Below are 24,670 nucleotides of genomic sequence, written 5' to 3' on the forward strand. Positions count from 1 at the left end.
TGTATTTATTTGAATATCATATATATATAATTTCTTAAAATAGGGATTTTCAATATTATTTATTGAAAATTATTAATTTTTTAATTCTTTGAGAGTTATAGATTTCGAGATTAAAAAAAAACACACACACCAAGTATTAAAATAATATGTTATGGGTGTCTAATTTTTAAATTTATTGTGAATTATCTGATTTGTTAAAATTTACAATTTAACTTCTATACTTTAAATTATTATAACTTTATCATTATATTTTTATAATATTATTAGTTAAATTGATTTATTAATACAATTAATTATTTTAATTAAAATGAGATAATATAACATTTTTAAAAGGGAAATTAATCAATCAAACAACTTAAATTCGACAAATTTACCATATCAACACTATAATAAAGACAATTACTCATGTTAAAAGTTTTAAATAGTTAAATATTAAATTATGCTAATTAAATATATAAATTATAATTTAGACGACCAGACTGTATTTAAAAAAGAACAAGGTCAATTCGAGGTCCTTGAATTTAGGTGGCTACCAGGTCTCTGGCCTTAAAATAGAATTTTTTTTATTTAGATTATTTATAATTTATAAAATTTTAAATTAGTAAAGATAAAATTATATTTTTATCTTTTAAAAAATAATAAAATTTTAATTTAATTATTTATAAATTATAAAGATATAAATTATTAAAATAATGTAATTATATTTTTACTATTATAAAAATATATAATTTAATTCTGCCTCCAAAAAAAGTGTGACTTTACCCTATTTCTCTAAGTCGTATTTCTAGATCTAAGGGCAAAGCTAAAATAAATTTTTAGGGAGCCGAATGAATTTTTAATTTTTTATAATCTATATTTTTATAATTTTAAAGTATTAAATTTAATTTCTATAATTTTAAGGGGTAAAAATACAATTTTATTTTTACTAATTTAAAATTTTTAAAAAAATTCAAATGCCTAAATAAAAAATTTTCATTTAGAGGGTCAGAACACCTACCGGTCTCCTATACCCGCCTCTGAAATTTGCTACGGCTTGAATTTTTAAATTAAACTATTAATTCAAGATATAAAAAAATAATGATTAAATAAAAAAAACTCCGAAAAAATGTAAATTTTATAATGTTGAAAAGCATATGTGGTGTAATGATGAGTTAATTACCTAATATATATTTTAATAAAGAAAAGCGGGTTTCACTTGTCTAAGAGACCTAATTATCTAATCTTAGCTACTCGACAAGAAAAATAAATCAAAAAGTTGGTCGGTTTTTTCTTATAAAAATATTCCACAGACGTAACCAAAATATAGAGGTAAGTAACAATGTTTCGAAGTAAAATTAAATTAATAAAAAAATATAGCAAACGAGAAATAAAATTTACGGATAGCATATGGGACAAAATTTTACAATTTTTAATCATATAAAGAAGTTTATAAAAATTAACATTTAGTCTCCAATTTTGACAATTTTTATTATATTGCTTTAAATTTTTTTTTCTCATATTAATTTCGAAATTTGATAGCTCTTTTAAGTTATCACATGACACTATGAAAAAAAAAATTATCAATTTTCAAAAAGAATATGAACGAGAAAGAAAAACAAAAATCAAGTTGGGAAAAGCTGATAAGTTCAATGATTAAATATTATTTTATCCTTAAAAAATATGATTTAGATCTTGAAGCCACGGAGGACTTGGTTCAATATCAAGATTGAGGTATTGAGAACTTTAAAATCTCAAGTTCAAGTCTCGTATTTTAAAATGTATTATTATATTTTCTTGAAAATTATATTTTTTTATTTTTATATATATTTTAAAAAATATTTATATATTTTATATGGTTCTTTTAATTTTTTAGAATTAAGATTAGATTGAGAATATTTATAAGTTTTGACGATTAATTTTTTAAAATTATGACTAAATTAATATAATTTATAAAAATTGATAGCTAAATTTATTATTATACAGTTTTTTAAACTTAAAATGTAAATTTTTTATTATGAATGTCAAAAATAAAAAAAATTAATAGTTGGAATTTGTATAGTTTATAAAAAAAGTAAACAGTAAAAAAGTACAAATTTCTGAACGTGATAGAAAGACAAAGCCACACGCACCCAAATTCCGAAGAGACGTGAGCCATGACGTCATCAAAATTCGATTTATCTCACTCATATGTACCTGAACATCATATCATAAACATATTAAAATATTTATAAAAAATATATAAAATTTAAATGAAATAATGAAATTTAAAAAATACATCATATGAAAACTAAATTATGTGTATTTATTTTTTTCATAAATTATAATAACAGAATAAATTCAAAACAATAAACATGATTAACGTAACTTAAACTTAAGTCATATCTAATGTGGTAAACACCTGGATCATTAGGTCATCATATTTGTGTTCATTATGTCAGGAGCGAATCTAGAGGGCCAATAGGATCCCCGATCCCCTAAAATTTATTTTGCTCTTTTAAATTTTTTAAAATTTTAAATTAATAAAAATAAAAATATACTTTTACCCCTAAAAATAAAAAAAATTTAATTAAAACTTTTAAAAATTATAATTTAATTTTATTCCCTAAAAAATCTTTTTAACTTCGGGCCTACATTTTGTGTATTTATTTTGTTGTATAATGTATTTATTTTAATAATTTTTACAAGTCAATCGAATTACATATGAAGTGACGTAAAATTCTATCGGGATTATATTAATTCCACGATTCATTTTGGTATAATTCTTATGATTATAAAAACGTTTCTTAATAAAATAAATTGATGGAAGAAGTGGTTGAAACTTGATATCTAAATTTTTGAATTAAAATATTATCCACGGAGGAAATAAGGAAATTAGTTTTCATGGCTCACGTTATAAACTTTTTTTGGTAAATTAGATTATTTTTATGTGGTACTTAAATTATATTATTTTTTCAAACTGATATCTAAATTATACTTTATTATTTACTCAATCATTAAAAAATAATTGTTGGGATCTGAAATTCGTTTAAATTATCTGTAAATAATTTCATAAATCCTTTTCATAAACAGAAGACATGGAAACAACTTTTTCTGTGTCAATATATATTGACATGATGTCTTGATGTTCTTTAATGTTCTTTAACAAAGATTCTGATTTGCGCCTTTCTTTCCTTTACTGTTAATGCTTGCTATTTGTTCGATCCTAACACGTACCCTTCAAACAGCAAGTCAAATGCAAATAAACTAGTCAACAATTTTAGTCTTTCTTTTCTTCTTCGTCAGCCTTTTCTAGGGAGATAAACGAAGTTTAGAAACCAAATCCTAAATAAACTTGTTCTGCAGTTCGACAAGGCATTTTTTGTGACTAGATTCTGGGTTTCTACTGATCACTTCACCAGTTCACTGGTTAGTTTTTTTTTTTAAATGTTTTATGTTTATATCATTGGGAAGACAAAAATGGGGTTTTTTTGGGTGCATTTACTTCATTCATCAGTTGTTTTTACTTATCCCACGTTGAGTATTTGCCTTACATTTGTTTTAACAAACAGTTTTATGTTCTTTTAGATGTCTTGGGTGTTTTTTTTATAAGGGGTCGTGGTGTTTTTTTTATAAGGGGTCGTGTAGGTTTTTTCTTTAAATTAAATTATTTTTTAATGTCCTTCAAACCTCTTTCTACTGCTAATGATTGCTCACAAGTTCATGTTCTCTTGAAACTTTATAGACCCTTTATTTTTTTTCCCTTCACTTTCTGCTTTAGTGGGACAGTTGGACTGAATTGCTTGTTTAACTTTTTAGAATTTTATTTGACAAAGTAATTAACCTTTTATATGGATTGAAGTTTTGTTTTTTCCCTTTTATATGATTGATGTTTTAATGATCTTATGTATTGTTATAGTGCTGATAATAACATATGGAGTTTTTGAGCAATATTCAGGTTTGAATACAAGAGCAAGATGGAGGATTTATGGACTATGTTTTGTGGGGAATCTGCTTGTTCAGATAGATATGGAAAGCCCTGTGATTCGGTTTTGTGGCATCTCATTAATCCTTCTTCCTGCATTAATCAGTCCATGATAATTTGTTTCGATATCCTCCTATTACTAATGCTCTTGTTCAACATGATTCAGAAACCATCACCGAAAACAGTTGGCATCCCTGCGCGCTTTCGAAACCGTTCTGCTTTGCAAATAGCTTCTGCTATTGTTAATGGTGGTATTGGATTGGTGTACTTGTGCTTTGGCGTTTGGATTGTGGAAGAGAAGTTGAGGAAAACACAAACTGTTTTGCCTTTGAATTGGTGGGTTCTGGCACTGTTTCAGGGTTCCACATGGTTATTGGTGGGTTTAACTGTGAGCCTCAGGGGTAACCAGTTTCGTAGGACACCGATTCGATTACTGTCAATTCTCGCTATCATATATGCAGTAATAGTTTGTGTGCTGTCCCTTTTTGCTGTTATTCTGAACGGAATAGTGAAGACAAAAATATTTTTGGATGCTCTGTCATTACCTGGAGCCATATTGTTGCTGTTTTGTGCTTACAAGGGATATAAGTATGGAGATGGTGATCAGAAAACAGATGAAAGTGGCCTTTATGACCATTTAGTTGCTGAGGCCAATGGTAGTACCAAAGATGATAAAACCGTTCAGGTTACCCCTTTTGCTACGGCTGGATGCTTTAGCAAATTCTCCTTTTGGTGGTTGAATCCTTTGATGAAGAAAGGTAGGGAGAAGACTTTGACCGAAGAAGATATGCCCAAGTTAAGTGAGGCGGAGAGAGCTGAAAGCTGCTACTTCTTGTTCTTGGAGCTATTGAACAAGCAAAAGCAAGCCAACCCATCATCACAGCTATCCATTTTGAAGACCATAATAATATGCCACTGGAGAGAGATTCTTGTGTCTGGATTTTTTGCTTTGCTTAAGATACTCACGCTGTCCTCAGGTCCTCTGATCCTTAACTCTTTCATTTTGGTAGCTGAGGGACATGGAAGTTTTGAATATGAAGGCTATGTATTGGCCATATCACTCTTCTGTGCAAAATGTATAGAATCCCTGTCACAAAGACAGTGGTATTTTCGAGTCAGACTAATTGGTCTAAAAATAAGGTCTTTACTCACAGCAGCTATATATAAGAAGCAACTGAGATTATCCAATGCTGCAAGGTCAATGCACTCGAGTGGTGAGATAACAAATTATGTTACTGTGGATGCTTATCGGATCGGTGAATTTCCTTTCTGGTTCCATCAGACATGGACAACAAGCCTTCAGCTGTGCATCGCTCTAGTGATTCTCTTCCGTGCAGTGGGACTAGCCACGTTTGCAGCCCTAGTTGTTATCATCCTCACTGTCATATGCAATGCTCCACTGGCCAAGTTACAGCACAAGTTTCAAAGAAACTTGATGGTTTCACAAGATGAGAGACTTAAGGCTAGTTCTGAGGCTCTTATAAACATGAAGGTGCTGAAGCTATATGCATGGGAGAGCCATTTTAAGAAAGTTATAGAAAAATTAAGGGCTGTGGAATACAAGTGGTTACAAGCAGTGCAGTTGCGAAAAGCATATAATAGTTTTCTGTTTTGGTCTCTGCTGCTACCTTTGGGGCATGTTATTTCTTGAATATTCCTCTGCATGCTAGTAATGTCTTCACTTTTGTGGCCACACTTCGTCTTGTCCAGGATCCTATTAGAGCTATACCTGATGTTATTGGGATAGTTATTCAAGCAAAGGTGGCATTTGCTCGTGTTTTGAAGTTCCTTGAGGCACCAGAGCTACAGAGTGGAAATGTCCGGAAAAAACGCCATATGGAGAATGGCGACTTAGCCATTTCTATTAAATCAGGAGGGTTTTCTTGGGAAGAGAATGTTTCAAAACCCACTCTAAGGGACATAACTTTAGAGGTTAGGATGGGGGAAAAAGTGGCTGTATGTGGAGAAGTTGGCTCCGGTAAATCAACCTTGTTGGCCGCAATACTTGGAGAAGTTCCTAACGTCCAAGGATCTGTAAGTCATAAAACTTGATAAAGGGCTGAATGAATTTAGCCTTTTCTCGTAGAATATCATTTCTTTTCGTTGTAGCTTAAGAGTATATAGTTTTTCTGCTTGTAATTTGCTCCATTGTCCGACGTACAGATTCAAGTATTTGGAAAGATTGCCTATGTTTCTCAAACAGCCTGGATCCAGACAGGAACGATACAAGATAACATATTATTTGGATCTGCCATGGATAAGCAACGATATGAAGAAACGCTTGAAAGGTGTTCCTTGGTGAAGGACCTTGAATTATTTCCTTATGGTGATCAAACTGAAATTGGTGAAAGAGGAGTCAATCTTAGTGGTGGCCAGAAGCAACGAATTCAACTTGCTCGCGCTCTCTATCAGGATGCTGATATATATCTCTTGGATGATCCATTCAGTGCTGTGGATGCTCACACTGCTACAAGTTTATTTAATGTAACCAAAATCTACCATCACCTAGCAATTCTTTTTTGTTATCAACTTATGTCAAAGCTGACTTAGACTGTTGCAGGAATATGTTATGGAAGCACTTGCGTCAAAGGCAGTTTTACTTGTGACTCATCAAGTTGATTTCCTACCAGCTTTTGATTCTGTTTTGGTTAGTATATATTCCTAGACTATGTAGGATTATCTTTTCTGTGCTCTCTGTGAACATCCTATCATCTCTTTTTTTCAACAATCTTTTTTGTTCTAATTTTGATTTTGTTCGCAGTTAATGTCAGACGGGGAGATCCTTCAAGCAGCTTCTTATCACCATTTATTAGCTTCTAGTCAAGAATTTCAGGACCTTGTTAATGCACACAAAGAAACTGCTGGAGGTGGAAAAGCTGCTGAAGTTAACCCTGCCAAGGGACATGGAACGTCCACTGCAGAGATCAAGAAGAGTTATGTGGAAAAAGAGTTTAAAGAACCGGTGGGCGACCAACTGATCAAGCAAGAAGAAAGGGAAAAAGGAGATACGGGACTTAAGCCGTACTTACAGTACCTCAATCAAAACAAAGGCTTTGTGTTCTTCTTCCTTTCTACTTTCTTTCACCTTTTGTTTGTGTGTGGTCAAATAGCACAGAACTCTTGGATGGCTGCTAATGTTGATAATCCTAATGTTAGCTCGTTGAATTTGATCACGGTTTACTTGGCAATTGGAGTTTTCTCAACTTTATTGTTGCTATCTAGATCTCTTTCCACAGTTACCTTGGGTATGAGATCTTCAAGATCTCTATTTTCGCAGCTACTAAATTCCCTTTTCCGTGCTCCTATGTCATTTTATGACTCCACTCCTCTAGGAAGAATATTAAGTCGGGTAAGCTTCTCACTTGCTGAATATTGATATAACAGTTAACTGAAAATGATAGGTGTTACTCATATTTATACCTTTTGATTTTCAATCAGGTTTCTGTTGATCTGAGCATTGTTGATCTTGATGTACCATTCAGCTTAATATTTGCTTTTGTGGCTACCTTAAATACTTACAGCAATCTTGGAGTCCTGGCTGTTGTTACCTGGCAAGTCCTATTTGTTTCGGTACCAATGATCTATTTAGCGATTCGCTTACAGGTAACACGACAAATATCTGTGTTGGAATATGACAAATTCAAGTCGTTGTCGCTTAAATTTGACTAACTTCAAAAGGTTTCATGGTTGTATGTAGAACTATTACTTTTCCACTGCAAAAGAGTTGATGAGGATAAATGGCACAACTAAATCCTTGGTTGCAAACCATCTGGCTGAGTCAATAGCAGGAGCCGTCACAATAAGGGCTTTCGAAGAGGAAGAACGGTTCTTTACTACGAGCCTTGACCTCATTGACACTAATGCTAGTCCTTTCTTCCACAGTTTTACAGCAAATGAATGGTTGATTCAACGGTTAGAGACACTTAGTGCTTTTGTTTTGGCCTCTGCTGCACTCTGCATGGTTTTGCTTCCTCCTGGGACTTTCAGTTCCGGTTAGTATAAGGAACTCTTACTTGCTTATACTGATTCAAGAATCTCATAAGATAAATACTTTTAGGAGAAACATTCATTTGGTAATATTAAGCTACTGTTTTTCCATAAAAACCAGTGAAAGATACTCGTGCTATTGCAGGATTCATCGGCATGGCTCTTTCTTATGGCCTTTCATTGAATATGTCCCTTGTGTTTTCAATTCAAAACCAATGCACCATAGCGAATTATATCATTTCTGTAGAAAGGCTTAACCAATACATGGATATACCAAGTGAAGCCCCTGAAGTGATAGAGGAGAATCGTCCTCCATCCAATTGGCCTGCTGTGGGTAAAGTTGAGATCCGTGATTTGCAGGTATAATTTTTCTTTGCATATACATAATATCATCTACTTGCACCAGTAATACTTAGAAAAATTAATTTGAACAGATCAGATATCGACCGGATGCACCATTAGTTCTTCGAGGAATCAGTTGCACATTTCAAGGAGGGCACAAAATCGGTATTGTTGGTCGAACTGGCAGTGGGAAGACAACTCTAATCAGTGCTTTATTCCGTCTGGTTGAGCCTACCGGAGGGAAGATTTTAGTTGATGGCATTGACATCTGTACTATTGGCCTACACGATCTGAGGTCACGTTTTGGAATAATACCTCAGGATCCTACCCTATTTAATGGAACTGTGAGATACAATTTGGATCCTCTATCCCAACATACTGACCAGGAGATATGGGAGGTAAATTTCGTCCCCTGTTCTTTTTGTCAAGAATTCCTTCCTGTTGATGCTAAAGTATTCTGGATTAACTGATTTTTCATCTGCATTTGAAGGTTCTTGACAAGTGCCAACTTCGAGAAGCCGTTCAGGAAAAAGAAGATGGACTGGACTCCTTAGGTAAACCATCTGAAACCTGATTATTGTTGTATGCATATTCACTTTATAGCGATACTGTTTACTAAAAAAAAATCAATTGGTCATTCAGTTGTGGAAGATGGATCGAATTGGAGCATGGGGCAAAGGCAATTATTTTGTTTGGGGCGTGCTCTCTTGAGGAGAAGTCGAGTATTGGTGCTCGATGAAGCAACTGCGTCAATTGATAACGCAACGGACTTGATTTTACAGAAAACCATTCGCACCGAATTCGCAGATTGTACTGTCATTACAGTTGCACACAGGATACCGACAGTTATGGATTGCACAATGGTACTGGCTATCAGCGATGGTGAGTTTCATTAAAATGCTGACTTGAGAAGTGACCTTTACATATCAATGTACTTTGCACTGCATGCAGCTCTGAGAATCGGCTTTTAAGTGAATGAATGTTTTTTCCTTTTTTGTATTTCAGGCAAACTTGTGGAATATGACGAGCCAACAACATTGATACAGAGAGAAGGCTCATTGTTCGGGCAACTCGTGCAGGAATACTGGTCCCATTATCATTCTGCAGAGTCACATTGAAGTTTGCAATTTTCCCGAAACCAAAACTCGCTTTCACCCCCTCCCTCCCTTTGCTTGGTTGAAAGAAAGGAAAATAAGTTGGATGTGTGGATCAAATATGTTATTGGGTTTAGGGGGAGCATAAGTTCTTGTTTCAGAGGAACCACAATACGAGACAAGGGGAAGCTGGAGCAAGCAGAAGAGAAGATGACATTTCAAGAGATCAATTATGGGTCTTTTGGCATCATTATTCCTTGTTTCTCCAGGCAATGAGTGTTAATTTTGCCTCGTCTTTTTTTTTCCAGCTAATCCTGATCCTTTATTATGTACTCTTCATAGTTGCTTTCAAAAACTTCATTTTGAAACAATATGTAATTTTGAATAGCTAAAGCTGAGTTATTCATTAGAACTCAAAATATATATATATGTGTGTGTTTGAGCTACAGTTATATTTTATTTAATTTTTGTTACTTCCTCTAATTGAGTTAATTTCACTTAATTTGTAAAACCAAATTTGATATAAAGAAAGCAAGGTAATAATTGAAGAAGGATGTCTAACAAAAATCTAATGAGGCAATGCTCTGCCAAAAGCTTTTCTATTAGGTTTGTGGCATATAAACTATATTATTTTAGGTTTAATATTAAATTTCATCATTTTATTTTACCAAAATTGAGAAATCAATCCTATTTTAATTTGATATAATTTGATTTTTTTACTTTACAAAAATTGAAAAATTATTGATAAATATGTAAAATTGAATGGCCTTTTTTTTTTGCTAATTTATTAGCTAAAATTTGTCGTATTGTTAATAATATTCCGCTACTCTTGTACCAAACATAATATAAGTAAGCATTCACATTACAAGGAAAGGTGTTAATATTAGAATTCAAATCTTGGATCTTGAGATACCAACATAGACAACTTTTAGCCTATTAAACTCCTAGAGCATTGTAAAACACCATATTCACTTGTCAATTCTTTAACAAACTTAGCATTGACAACCTTAAAATTCTATTCTTGGCTATAGTTAGGCTTCGCCCCACCTACACCAGTTAGCTTGTTGAAAGATGCTCCATTTTTTAATACATCCCCTACCGAATAAAATTTCCATAAACCTTTCTCTCCTTTTCTCCATATTACCTCTTTGTTCCCAACATCATTCGGAGCGACGAAAAAATTGGCTTCGCTCTTGATGCTGGGGCTCATGCTTCCACTGATGGCATATTGCTCCCATCCTTGGTAAAAATTGTTCGCTAAGTGTGCATATCCATGACGAACTCTACAATGTAATTTAATATATAACATTTTTAAATAATTCAAGCAAATATGCATTAAAAAACATGGAGCTCATGGATCCATAATTATTATTTACCTTTTTTGTTGCAATTAGGTCCGAAATGGTTGAAAATGACGGTGACCATCATGTTTTTGTCTCTCAAATGACCGTTATCGTGTCCGAGGAGCATGACTTTATCTTGGTTCCTAAACCAGTTGTTCGACACGGTGACATTGGTGGAACCGCGAGTGACATCGAGGAGACCGTTTTGACACTCGTACAATGTGTTATGATCGATCCACACTTTTCTCGCAGTGACCAATCTTATAGCGTCTCCGCCCATTCGGCCTAAGAGGATCACCTTTGCGTTTGGACCCATCACAATGCTAGGTGGTTGGGCCTTGCAATGGTGGATGGAAGCCCGTGGATGATTATATCGGCCGCTTGGTACACCAACAGGCACCCGGCTCAGTTATGTGGACGTCGACGCCACGACCGTCGATGGCGGTGAAGCTACTTAAGAGAAGTGGTCTTTGGAGTGTGATGGTCATGTTGTTTTTGAATGTGATCCATATTTTTCCTTTGATCATTGTGGTTCCGTAACGAAGGGTCCCTGATTTAGGACTCAAAGGGTCATCGGAAGGATCGGTAACCTTGTACTTCACGACGTCTTTGCCAATGTTGTTGATCATTTTGCCAATTGTTGTCGTTCACACCGCCAAAAAGGGTTCCCTCTCCAACATTTATCAATTACATTCATATTAGCCATATTAGCCAAACTCGAACTAGGGCTTGCCATTAGAATGACCATAAAAAGGGCCAATGTGAAGCACCATGATAATGTTGTAGCTATTGTTGTACTTTTTTTTTCTTGAGTGGAAGATGGGAGAATAAAGAGAAATTATTGATGAATTTATAGAGCAAAAAAAATTGCCAAAATTGAGTTAAAAAATTTGTTCATAATGTTACGAGGTGAATGTTATGGCTGTTATTATTGAATACCAATAGCTTGGGCTACTTTGTTAGTAACTAACTTCATTTTCATGGAGACAAAAAAATGTATTGTTTGTTTATTTTTGGTGAAATTCTGCTATTAGTACTTGTAATATACATAATTTGCGTATAAGTGTATTCTAATTTGGTCAATTTTAGGTCATGTGCTTTTAGAATTTTGAAATTTCAATCATGAACTAAATAAGATACATTGAATTCGTTAAGTTATATTTACTATTTCCAAAATCTCATGTAACAAATATATTATCACATGTGTAATGTCATATTAATTTACTATTTTCACGTGATACTCACAGAAATGCCATATTATTTTAGTTAATAGTTTTAATGGCTATGGTTTAAATCAAGATTGAAATTTCAAAATTCAAAAAGTATAGAGTCTATAAATGATTAAATTAGATAATTAAGGCTAAATCCATAACTTACACATAGTATGAGACTAAAAGCAAAATTAAACCTAATGAGTTTAAATATTACTATTTATATCAAGATTTAAATTTCAAAATTCTAAATCATCAAAACATAATATATAGAATAATAAGATATTAGATTCTTTTTACAAAAATGTTTTCATTTTTGGGTACTTATAAGGGTTAATTTATTAGTCAAGGTAAAAAAAATTATGTGGCTAAGTTTGAGAGTTAGTTTCATATTTAAAAGTTAAAAATGAAATATAAATTTAGTCTTAGTTTAATTAATATGAGTATTGTTGGTAATGCATGAAAATATGAGTTTGAGTCCGTTGAAATACATTATTAAAAAAATTAAAAATGAAATTTTTTTATTTTTTAAATTAAAAATTATATATATTTTAGTAGAAAGCAAGTATCAGTCTACAATTCTTATTTCAATGCATCGTTACTAAGCAGACTCCATCTCGAATGCATCGAATCAAACAACCTTAGACCTCTTAGCCATATGGTCAGCTACCGGCTTACACTCCCTTGGTACTTACTCGAGCTTAACCTCCCATTGCCATTATAATTGGAAGCGAATTTGTCGGGGGGCAAACACGAGTTTTAGTCCCAAAAATAGAAAAATTTCAATTCAGTCTCTTTATAAATAGTCAAATTATAAATTAACATATGTAATGAAATTGCACTTTGACCTTCAAAAAATAAAAATATTGTAAATCAATCATCTTATAAATATATAAACTTGAATGGTTGATTTTTGTTAATACTTTACCTATGAATTATTTCTATTCATTTTTAAGTCAATAATTTAATATTAATATTTAGTATTATTATCCAATCAAATTAACTTATCAATTTACATAAAGCACAATAATTCAATTTTAAAAAAATAAAATAAGAGTAATTCTTTTTCGATTTTTATAAAGTCAAAATAGACACACACACATATATATATATATATGATAATAATATCCCCTTTCTCTTGTATAAATATTCACCCTGTTTTTACACGAAACAAAATATAAGCAAAGCATTAGTATTTACATTACAATTTAGTGGGAGGGGTATTAACTTTAGAACTCGAGTCCTCGACTTTGAGATACCAACACAAAAGATTTTTAACATGTTAAACTCCTGGAGCATTGTAAAACACCAGATTCACTTGTCAATTCCTTAACAGATCCAGAATCGACAACTTTAAAATTTTGATCATGGTTATAGTTAGGCTTCGTTCCACCTACACCTGTTTGCTTACTGAAAGATGCTTCATTTTTTAGTACATCCCCTACTGAATAAAATTTCCATAAACCTTTCTCCCATTTTCTTCATGTTACCTCTTTGTTCCCAACATCATTCGGAGCAACGAAAAAATTGGCTTCGCTCTTGATGCTGGGCCTCATGCTTCCACCGATGGCGTATTGCTCCCACCCTTGGTAAAAATTGTTCGTTACGTGCGCGTATCCATGGCGAACTTTGCAATATAATTCAATAAATAACAGTTTCAGATACTTCATGTAAATATGTATTAGAAAACATAGAGCTCACCAATCCATCATCATTATTTACCTTGGCATTCTTTGGTTGTAGTTAGGTCCGAAATGGTTGAAAATGACAGTGACCTTCATGTTTTTGTAACAGTCCAATTTTCAGTCGTGTCGGAAACGGTAAATTGAGATCACAAAATCCGACAAGTAAGATTGAACAAGATAGTAATTTAATATTTATGAGTCAAGTGAGAAATTAGAAGAATTTGTGAATTGGTGAATTTGGTGAATTAAAAGAATTAATTAGGTAAATCGGGTTGAAAACGAGGTATCGAGACCTCAAATTTAAAATCGAGCCATAAATATTTTTAGAAATATTTATTGAGTGTCAATAAGTTAGTATTAAAGTTTGGTTGAGAAATTTTAACGTTTGGGTAGTCAATTAAATAAAAAGAACTAAATTGTAACAAATGCAAAATTTGCTAGAAGGATTAAATAGCTCAAGTGTTAAAAGAAAGAGGATTTAAAGGGAAATTAAGCCTAAACGTGAATAGGTTGGACGGGAAGGGCAAGAAAATCAGCAGAAAAATAAGGGAAATAAGGGCAAAATTGGAAATTTTACAATTTTAACATACAAAATAAAGACAATATTGAAAAATCTAGAGATCTCTTCATATTTTCTCAGACAAAACACCATAGGAGGTCTGGAGAAATTTTTTTTCTTCATATTTTTACATCATGTGAGTTTAATTCTTGCTTTTTCTTGATAATTTTTATGTTTTTATAACTTTTACAATTACGTCCACTTATAAAATTCATTAGTTTTTGATTTGGTGGGTGAAATTGGGAGTTACCCTGGCTGAGTAATGGAATTTTATGATGAATTATAATGAAATTTAAGTTCTAATTTCATATTAAGGTTGTTTTATTAAGTATTTTTGATAGAAAATGGTATTTAGGACCTAATTGTGAAAAAGTTGTGACTTAGAGGTTGGTGTTGAAATTCAGAATATCAAAAGTTGTGAAATAGTTTATAATGATAAAATAAAGTGTTAATTGGGAAAAATTAGTTCAATTGTTGGGTGAATTGAGTGAGGGATACGGTCTAGAGACATGGGCGTGTAGCCTGGCCGTGCGGTTCAATTTGTGTGTTGACGTCATAAATAGAGAGTTACATGGCCTGAGGACACGGGCATGTCAAAGGCACACAGGCGTGTGACTCTGTTTTATGATAAAATTTTCTATGTTTTCTCAGAACTTTCCAAAGTTCTCAATTTAGTCTCGAAACCTTTCTAAAGTATGATTTGGGCTTCGTTGACCCAAATAAGGGACCATGTGCATGTGAATAATTGTTTCGAAATAAAAATGAAATTTTATAGCTCGTATTTTAGTTGGATGTTTGTATGTTTGTTTGGTAATGCCTCGTACCCTATCTAGGTCTCGGGTACGGGTAAGGGGTGTTACAGTTTTTATCTCTCAAATAACCATCGTCGTGTCCGAGGAGCATAACTTTGTCTTGGTTCCTAAACCAATTATTCGACACGGTGACATCGGTGGAACTGCGAGTGACATTTAGGAGGCTATCTTGGCACTCGTACAATGTGTTATGATCAATCCACACTTTTCTTGCGGTGACCAATCTTATAGCGTCTCCGTCCATTCAGCCTAAAGGGACCATCTTTGCATTTGGACCCATGACGGTGCTAGGTGGTTGGGCCTTGCAATGGTGGATGAGAAACCCATGGATGACTGTATCGGTCACTTGGTACACCAAGAGGCACCCAGCGCCAGTTATGTGGACATCGACTCCACGACTGTCGATGGCAGTGAAGCTGCTTAAAAGAAGTGGTCTTTGGAGTGTGATGGTCATGTTGTTTTTTATTGTGATCCATACTTTTCCTTTGATCATTGTGGTTCCACAATGAAAGGTCCCTAATTTAGGACTCAAAGGGGTTGTCGGAAGGATCAGTATCCTTGTACTTTACGACGTTTTTGCCAATGTTGTTGATTATTTTTCCAGCAAAATCGACGGAGCATTTGGCCAATTGTTGTCATTGACTCCACCAAAGAGGGTTCCCTCTCTAACATTTATCGATTACATTCATATTAGCCAAACTCGAACTAAGACTTGCCATTAAAGTGACCATGAAAAAGGCCAAAGTGAAGCATCGTGAAAATGTTGTAGCCATTGTTCAACTCTTTTTTTCTTGTTTGGAATATAGGAGAATGTCTAACAAAAATTTAATGAGGCAATGCTCTGCCAAAAGCTTTTCTATTAGGTTTGTGGCATATAAACTATATTATTTTAGGTCTAATATTGAATTTCATCATTTTATTTTACTAAAATTGAGAAATCAATCCTATTTTAATTTGATATAATTTGATTTTTTTACTTTACAAAAATTGAGAAATTATTGATAAATATGCAAAATTGAATGGCCTTTACTCTTTTTTTTTGCTAATTTATTAGCTAAAATTTGTCGTATTGTTAATAACATTCCTTACTCTTGTACCAAACACAATATAAGTAAGCATTCACATTACAATTTTGAGCAAAGGTGTTAATATTAGAATTCAAATCTTGGATATTGAGATACCAACATAGACAGCTTTTAGCATATTAAACTCCTAGAGTATTGTAAAACACCAGATTCACTTGTCAATTCTTTAACAAACTTAGCATTGACAACCTTAAAATTCTGTTCTTGGCTATAGTTAGGCTTCGCCCCACCTACACTAGTTTGCTTGTTGAAAGATGCTCCATTTTTTAATACATCCCCTACCGAATAAAATTTCCATAAACCTTTCTCTCCTTTTCTCCACGTTACCTCTTTATTTTCAACATCATTCGGAGCGACGAAAAAATTGGCTTCGCTCTTGATGCTGGGGCTCATGCTTCCACCGATGGCGTATTGCTTCCATCCTTGGTAAAAATTGTTTGCTACATGTGCATATCCATGACGAACTCTGCAATGTAATTTAATATATAACATTTTCAAATAATTCAAGCAAATATGCATTAAAAAACATGGAGCTCATGGATCCATAATTATTATTTACCTTGGCATTCTTTGGTTGCAATTAGGTCCGAAATGGTTGAAAATGACGGTGACCATCATGTTTTTGTCTCTTAAATGACCGTCATCGTGTCCGAGGAGCATGACTTTATCTTGGTTCCTAAACCAGTTGTTCGACACGGTGACATTGGTGGAACCGCGAGTGACATCGAGGAGACCATCTTGACACTCATACAATATGTTATGATCGATCCACACTTTTCTCGCAGTGACCAATCTTATAGCGTCTCCGTCCATTCGGCCTAAGAGGATCACCTTTGCGTTTAGACCCATCACAATGCTAGGTGGTTGGGCCTTGCAATGGTGGATGCGAAGCCCGTGGATGATTATATCGGCTGCTTGGTACACCAACAGGCACCCGGCTCCAGTTATGTGGACGTCGATGCCACGACTGTCGATGGCGGTAAAGCTACTTAAGAGAAGTGGTCTTTGGAGTGTAATGGTCATGTTGTTTTTTAATGTGATCCATACTTTTCCTTTGATCATTGTGGTTCCGTAACGAAGGGTCCCTGATTTAGGACTCAAAGGGTCGTCGAAAGGATCAGTAACCTTGTACTTCACGACGTCTTTGCCAATATTGTTGATCATTTTGCCGGCAAAACCGACGGAGCATTTGGCCAATTGTTGTCGTTCACTCCGCCAAAGAGGGTTCCCTCTCCAACATTTATCGATTACATTCATATTAGCCAAACTCGAACTAGGACTTGCCATTAGAGTGACCATGAAAAGGGCCAAAGTAAAGCATCGTGAAAAAGTTGCAGCCATTGTTCAACTCTTTTTTTCTTGTTTGGAATATGGGAGAATGAGAAGAGATTATTTATGGATTTATACAGCCAAAAAATTTGCCAAATTTGAGAGTTAAAAAATTTGTTCATAATGTTACGAGGTGAATGTTATTGTTGTTTTTATCTAATGCCAATCGTTTGGGCTGCTTTGTTAGTAACTACTTTTTTGTTGAGACAAAAAAGTATTCATTTGTTTATTTCTAGTGAAATTTTACCAGTGGTCATCGTACTATATATAAGTTGCATATTTAATTCTTATACTTAGTGTATTCTAATGTGGTCAATTAGGTCATGTGATTTTAGAATTTTGAAATTTCAATTATGAACTAAATGGTAGACGTTACATTCATTAAGTTATATTTTGCTATTTCTAAAATTTTATATGACAAATGGATTATCATAAGTATAATGTCATATCAAATTGTTATTTTCACATAATACTCATAAGCATGTTACAAATGGACTTAACGACTACTGTTTGAATCATGATTGAAATTTAAAAATTCATAAAATATAAAGACTAAAAAGGATTAAATTAGATAAATCTATAACTCACACATATTATGAGACGAATAATAATATTAGGCCTAATGGATTTAAATGTTATCATTTCTCTCAACATTTCGAAATTCAAATTGACCTAATTAAATATATGAACTAAATTTGTACCTTAAACATAATACATAGAATAATAAAAAAATTGATTTTTTTTATTTTACAAAAATGTTCTTTTCTTTGTACTTAAGAAAGGGTGTGCTATGGGTTATTCCATTCTCTATTGGTATGATTAACTTAGTTCATTGATGGTAAATTTTGACAGAAAATCTTAAGTACTATAAGTATCAACGATTGGAAAATCTCAAACTTTGTTACGGTATAGAGATTGCTGGTATACTTTTTTATTGAAAATTAATAAATAAGCCTTAATAATTACGTAATAACTGAGATTGATTTGGTCTTAACTTTCACATGTGTAAACATTGATTAAGTAATAACTGAGATTGATTAAGTACATTGATTTGTCATGTAATATTTTGCTATTTTAGAAATTTTACGCGATAAATATATTTTACATGTGTAATGTTATGTCAACTCACTATTTTTACATAATACTCACAAAAATGTCACATTATTTTAATTAATGGATCTAACAGCTACCAATTGAATCAAGATTGAAATTTAATAATTCAAAACGTATAGAGACTAAAAAAAATTAAATTGGATAATAAAGATAAATCTATAACTTACACGTAGTACGAGACTAATGGCAAAATTAGAACTAATGGATTTAAATGTTACAGTTTGTGCCATGACTAAAATTTTAAAATTCAAAAAAGTAGAGAATTAAAACTGCCCAAATTAAAATATAAGGACTAGATTTGTAACTTATGCATAGTATAAGGAGTAGTAACATAATTAATTTTTTTTTGACAAAATGTTTTTGGATGAATTACACTCAAGGTCACTAAACTGTTAGTAAGTTTATATTATGGTCACTCAACTTCAAAATGTTACAAAATGGTCATTAAACTATTTGAAAGTTTTCATTTAACGAATAAATATTTATTCGAACCCTCTCTTTCAAATTTAAAGTGTATGTTCCCGTGCGAATCTCAGCAATCACTTGTTCTGATTCTACATATTGATCGTTTTGAACTAAAAGAAAACTTTTTAGTGGAATAGTCACATTATGTATAATATCTTCACTCTCAATAATTACAAGTCCAGATAACATAAAAAAGCAGGATGCCCGTGACGTGTGCGTGTATGATGAACCAAATCCTCGTTGAATTTGATTTTTCCATTAAAATGGGTGGATTGTTAAAATTATTGTTATATAACTTTAAACATTACAAATTTACAAACCGAAATCCAAAATATCCAAAATAAAAAATAACTAGATTCAAGCCCGCCCAAACCCAATCTTCTACCAACCTTTTTTTGGTACATTATCTATTGTAGAATAAAAGTTTATATCTAGAATAGTAATATTCCCCTTTCTCTTGTATAAATATCAATCTTGTTTTTACGTAAAATAAAATATAAGCGAAGCATCTCTTTGTTAATTTGAGTCAAATAATCGGTTCGAAGTAATTATTAATTTTTTTTCTTCTCATATAGGCTTTTTAGTAATTTTTTAATTAAAATTTACATTGCAATTTAAAGAAGGTATTAAGATCAAGACTCAAATATTGGATCTTAAACAGACAACAACTTTAGCATGTTAAACTCCTGGAGCATCGTAAAACACCAGATTCACTTGTCAATTCTTTAACAGACCCGGCAATTTCAACCTTAAAATATTGTTCCTGGTCATAATTAGGTTTTGCCCCACCTACACCTGTTTGCTTACTAAAAGATGCTCCGTTTTTGAAAGCATCCCCAACTGAATAAAATTTCCATGAACCTTTCTCCCCTTTTCTCCAAGTGACCTCTTTGTTTCCAGCATCATTCGGAGCGACGAAAAAATTTGCTTCACTCTTGATGCTGGGGCTCATGCTACCACCGATGGCGTATTGTTCCCACCCTTGGTAGAAATTGTTCGCTACGTGTGCATATCCATGGCGGACTCTGCAATGTAATTTAATATATAACAATTTCAGATAATTTATGTAAATATGCATTAAAAAACATGAAACTCATCGATCCATCATCATTATTTACCTTGGCATTCTTTGGTTGCAGTTAGGTCTGAAATGGTTGAAAATGACAGTAACCTTCATGTTTTTGTCTCTCAAATGACCATCATCGTGTCCGAGAAGCATAACTTTGTCTTGGTTCCTGAACCAGTTGTTTGAGACGGTGATGTCGGTGGAACCGCGAGTGACATCTAAGAGGCCATCTTGGCACTCATACAACGTATTATGATCGATCCACACTTTTCTTGCGGTGACCAATCTTATAGCATCTCCGTCCATTTGGCCTAATGGGATCACCTTTGCATTTGGACCCATGACGGTGCTAGGTGGTTGGGCCTTGCAATGGTGGATGCGAAGCCCATGGATGATTATATCAATCGCTTGGTACACCAACAGGCACCCAGTGCCTGTTATGTGGACGTCGACACCACGACTGTCGATAGCGGTGAAGCTACTTAAGAGAAGTGGTCTTTGGAGTGTGATGGTCATGCTGTTTTTGAATGTGATCCATACTTTTCCTTTGATCATTGTGGTTCCGTAACGAAGGGTCCTAATTTAGGACTCAAAGGGTCGTCGGAAGGATCGGTAACCTTGTACTTCACAACGTCTTTGCCAATGTTGTTGATCATTTTGCCGGCAAAACCGACAGAGCATTTGGCCAATTGTTGTCGTTCACTCCGCCAAAGAGGGTTCCCTCTCCAACATTTATCGATTACATTCATATTAGCCATATTAGCCAAACTCGAACTAGGACTTGCCATTAGAATGACCATGAAAATGGCCAATGTGAAGTACCATGATAATGTTGTAGCCATTGTTTTACTTTTTTTTTCCTTGTGTGGAAGATGGGAGAATAAAGAGAGATTATTGATGGATTTATACAGCAAAAAAATTACCAAATTTTAAGAGTTGAAAATTTGTTCAATGCGGTTATGGAGTAGTGGTAGAGGGAACTATAATAAAGGTTTCATAAACTTCGTTGGGAACCAACTTCATTTTTGTTGAGACAAAAAACTGTTGGTATGTTTTTCTTTTTCGGTGTATTAATATGATACTTATATTCGTAAGCTATTCGAGTTCGATTAATTTTATTTTTGAATTCAATTTAATAATTATCGAGCCGTGTTCAAGCTCGAATAGCTTCAGCTATTAATCGAATTGAATTCGAGCTTTGCAATACTAAACTCAAATGGTTTGCAAGCTTTTCATTTGATATATATTAATAAATTTTATTATTGCCTTTAATATATATATTATTATCCTTAAGCTTAATTATTGAGCTAACCTCAAATTTGAATACATATAAACATAATTAATATAAAAATTGATGAGCTAAAGTATTAAATTTGATAAACAACTTAATTAGGCTCAAACTCAAACTTAAAAATAAATATATAATCAAATGCGAGTTAAATATCAAATACCCAATTTCAGATTAATCTTAAACTTCAACTTTTCAATATTCAATTTCGACTGTATTAGATTACACCCTACTTACAAAGGAAAAGAAGGCAACGCCGGAGGTTATTTTGTTACTAAAAATAAAAAATATGTAGCCATGTTTGACATTTAATTTTGTACTTAAAAGTTAAAAAATACGTTTTTTTTTGTTTTTATTTATTTTAAAATTTTTAATATAATAGTTGATACCATTAAATTTCCATTCTATAACAAATGTTTTAGTAAATTTGTAACGATTTGCTTTTGAGTTCTACGATTAAATGAGTGTATTGATAATAAATTTCGACGGAAAATAATAATTACTAATAACATCAACAATTTTATTAGAATTTTGAAGTTGAAAAAAAATTAATTTTTAACATTTTATAAATTAAATCTCAAACTTAATTATTGTATAGAAATTAACACTATATTTTAATCTAACATTAATAAAAAAAAGTCTTAATAATTATATAATAAATATATTAGCTTAAGATGGATTTGTTCATAACCCTAGAAAGATTTGATCCAAAATTGAAAAATATTCAAATTTAAGGCAAAAAGAGTAATTAATTATAAATATTTATGACTATAAATCTTTAAAATTATTTGAATTTTTTTAAGCACACATAACCAATTCGATTTAAATTCGAAATAATCTAAACTCAAAAAATCCAAATTTAAAATGATCTAAGTCGAAAAAAACTCAAGCCTCAAATTATTCAAAATATGAGAATATCCAAGCTCTATAGTTAATCCTAATCTGAAAATATCTAAGCCTAATTTGAGCTTAAGGTAATCCAAATTCAAAATTATTCAATTTTGAAAATTGTCAGACTCAAACTCACCCAAACCCATTATTTAACCATTTTTCTATTACATTTTCTAGTTAAAGTAATGTCACTTGATTTATGAGACGAAACTAATTAGAACATTTGTTTCAATCACTTTAGAATGGTTTTGGGCTGAGAGGAGAATGATCTGCAAAATAAAATGGGACAAATCTTTGCCAAAGTTTTGGACAATTATGTCCTTGAACTCTCTTATAAATAGAGAGGTTCATTAGCCATATTCATCATCCCAAACCAAGAGAGAGCAAAGCTTGTTCTTTGAAAGCTAGGATTTTAGCTTTCGGGTTTTCTATAGGGGTTGAGAGTTGTGAGGTTCTCGGGTTGTGTCTTGAGTGTAAAACACTTGTAATCTTCATCTTGTTATAGTGAAATTTCTTTTCGCCTCTGCCCGTGGACGTAGGCATTAAAGCCGAACCACGTAAATCCTTGTGTTCACTTTATTTTTCGTTCCGGTCAATTTACTTGTAGTCATATCGGAGTTCTCGAATCGATCCTTTCCGCAACAAATTGGTATCAGAGCGTAGTTGAAGGAGTGATAATATTTTCTGAATTGCCCTGTGACTGCAGCTTTGTCTGATCTTTCACATCAGGAAGAAAATATTATCATTCATTCAAAGGTTCCAAATTATGGCTACAAGTGTTTCATCGACTAAGTATGATGTCGAGAAATTTACCGGGAAAAATAGTTTCAGTTTATGGCGCATCAAGATGCGGGCAGTGCTGGTTCAACAAGGATTGCTAAAAGCATTGTCTGGTAAAGATAAATTACCAAGCACGCTTTCGGAAGAGCAAAAGGATGACATGCTAGAAAGAGCACATAGTGCTATTCTGCTATGTCTAGGAGATGAAGTGCTACGAGAAGTAGCGGATGAGAAAACCGCGTCCGGTTTGTGGCTCCGGTTAGAGAGCAAGTACATGACGAAGTCATTGACGAACCGGCTCTACCTCAAGCAAAGACTCTATGCCCTGAAGATGGAGGAAGGTACACCTGTTTCCCAGCACCTGGATAAATTCAATTCCATTATCATGGATTTGAATAATATCGATAACAAAATCGATGATGAGGACCAAGCAATAATTGTTTTGTGTTCTTTGCCTCCCTCGTATGAGAATTTTGTTGATACAATGATGTACGGTCGTGATGACCTGACTCTAGAGGAGGTGAAAAATGCCTTAAGTTCCAGTGAGTTGAGGAAGAAAATCACTGGTAAGGTGGTCGAAAACAATGAAGGCGAAGGCTTGGTTGCTCGAGGAAGATCCAAGGCAAAGGGTGGAAGTTCAAGTAAAAGCCATCCTAGATCGCAGTCCAAGAAGAGAATACAGTGCTACTACTGTAAGAAGTACGGGCACATGAAGGTAGATTGTCCGAAAAGGAAGGAGAAATCAGAATCACAGGAGCAACAAAATGATCGTGCGAATGTAGCTGATGCAGATTCTTCAAGTGATGCCGAGATCGTTCTTGCAGTATCCGACTCTTACGCTGGTGGGAGATGGATTCTTGATACGGGAGCTACATTTCATATAAGTACTTCGAAAGATGCATTCTCAACATACGAGAAGCATTCTGGTTCAGTACTAATGGGAAATGACCACGCATGTCAAGTCATGGGGATTGGCACAGTTCGTATAAAGATGTTTGACGGTATTGTTAGAACTCTAACTGATGTTCGGCACATTCCAGAAATGAGGAAAAATTTGATCTCTTTGAGTACGTTGGACAAGAAAGGCTTTCGGTACTCTGCTGAAGGTGGAGTTCTCAAGGTATTCTCGGGTGCTTTGACTGTGATACGTGGTAATTTGGAGCGGGGCCTTTACTTCCTCGATGGTTCCTCGGTTACAGGTGTTGCGGGAGTGTCATCATCAGATGATCTAGATTCTGACACCACGAAGTTATGGCATATGCGGCTCGGGCATATGAGCGAGAGAGGCTTATCGGTGCTAAGCAAACGAGGATTATTGTCTGGGCAGTGTACAGGAAAGTTGAATTTCTGTGAGCACTGCGTCTTCGGTAAGCAGACTCGGGTAAAGTTCAGCACTGGGATTCACAAGACAAAAGGCACAGTGGATTACTTCCATTCTGACCTTTGGGGGCCTTCTCCGACAATTTCTAAAGGTGGTTACAGATATCTGCTTACCTTTATCGATGATTACTCGAGAAAGGTTTGGGTGTATTTTCTGAAGAGCAAGTATGAGGTTCTCATCAACTTCAAGCAATTTAAAGCTTTGATCGAAAATCAAACAGGAAAGAAGATCAAGCGATTCCGGACGGATAATGGCTTGGAGTTTTGCTCAGGTGAATTCAATGAGTTCTGCAAAAATGA

The 24,670-nt window shown here is 33.5% G+C and overlaps 1 protein-coding gene and 4 pseudogenes across 1 annotated transcript; 1 reads left to right on the plus strand and 4 right to left on the minus strand.

Annotated features, from left to right (window-relative positions):
• Nucleotides 1-3,111: 3,111 nt before the first annotated feature.
• On the plus strand, nt 3,112-9,809 carry LOC121211187 (ABC transporter C family member 10-like; annotated as a pseudogene).
• Nucleotides 9,810-10,378: 569 nt separating this feature from the next.
• Nucleotides 10,379-11,335, minus strand: LOC121211479 (putative pectate lyase 11; annotated as a pseudogene).
• Nucleotides 11,336-13,398: 2,063 nt separating this feature from the next.
• On the minus strand, nt 13,399-15,608 carry LOC121211480 (probable pectate lyase 4; annotated as a pseudogene).
• Nucleotides 15,609-16,169: 561 nt separating this feature from the next.
• Nucleotides 16,170-17,315, minus strand: LOC121211189 (probable pectate lyase 4). The gene is made up of 2 exons (XM_041083679.1): nt 16,618-17,315; nt 16,170-16,524 (listed from the first exon to the last, which is right to left on the minus strand). Exons 1-2 carry the CDS (start codon nt 17,313-17,315, stop codon nt 16,170-16,172), a joined length of 1,053 nt encoding a protein of 350 aa, XP_040939613.1.
• A 2,320-nt stretch (nt 17,316-19,635) lies between these two features.
• LOC121211188 (putative pectate lyase 2) lies at nt 19,636-20,780 on the minus strand (annotated as a pseudogene).
• Nucleotides 20,781-24,670: the final 3,890 nt, after the last annotated feature.

The sequence above is a fragment of the Gossypium hirsutum genome, chromosome A12 (assembly GCF_007990345.1).
Source record: "Gossypium hirsutum isolate 1008001.06 chromosome A12, Gossypium_hirsutum_v2.1, whole genome shotgun sequence".
NCBI classification, from domain to species: Eukaryota; Viridiplantae; Streptophyta; class Magnoliopsida; order Malvales; family Malvaceae; genus Gossypium; species Gossypium hirsutum.

Bases quoted from the DNA above. Each gene is read 5' to 3' on its own strand.
- LOC121211189 (XM_041083679.1), bottom strand. From the start codon at position 17,315: ATGAATGTAATCGATAAATGTTGGAGAGGGAACCCTCTTTGGCGGAGT. The intron at 16,525-16,617 runs GTAAATAATAAT...ATTACATTGCAG, and splicing joins TGCAACCAAAGAATGCCAAG to AGTTCGTCATGGATATGCAC.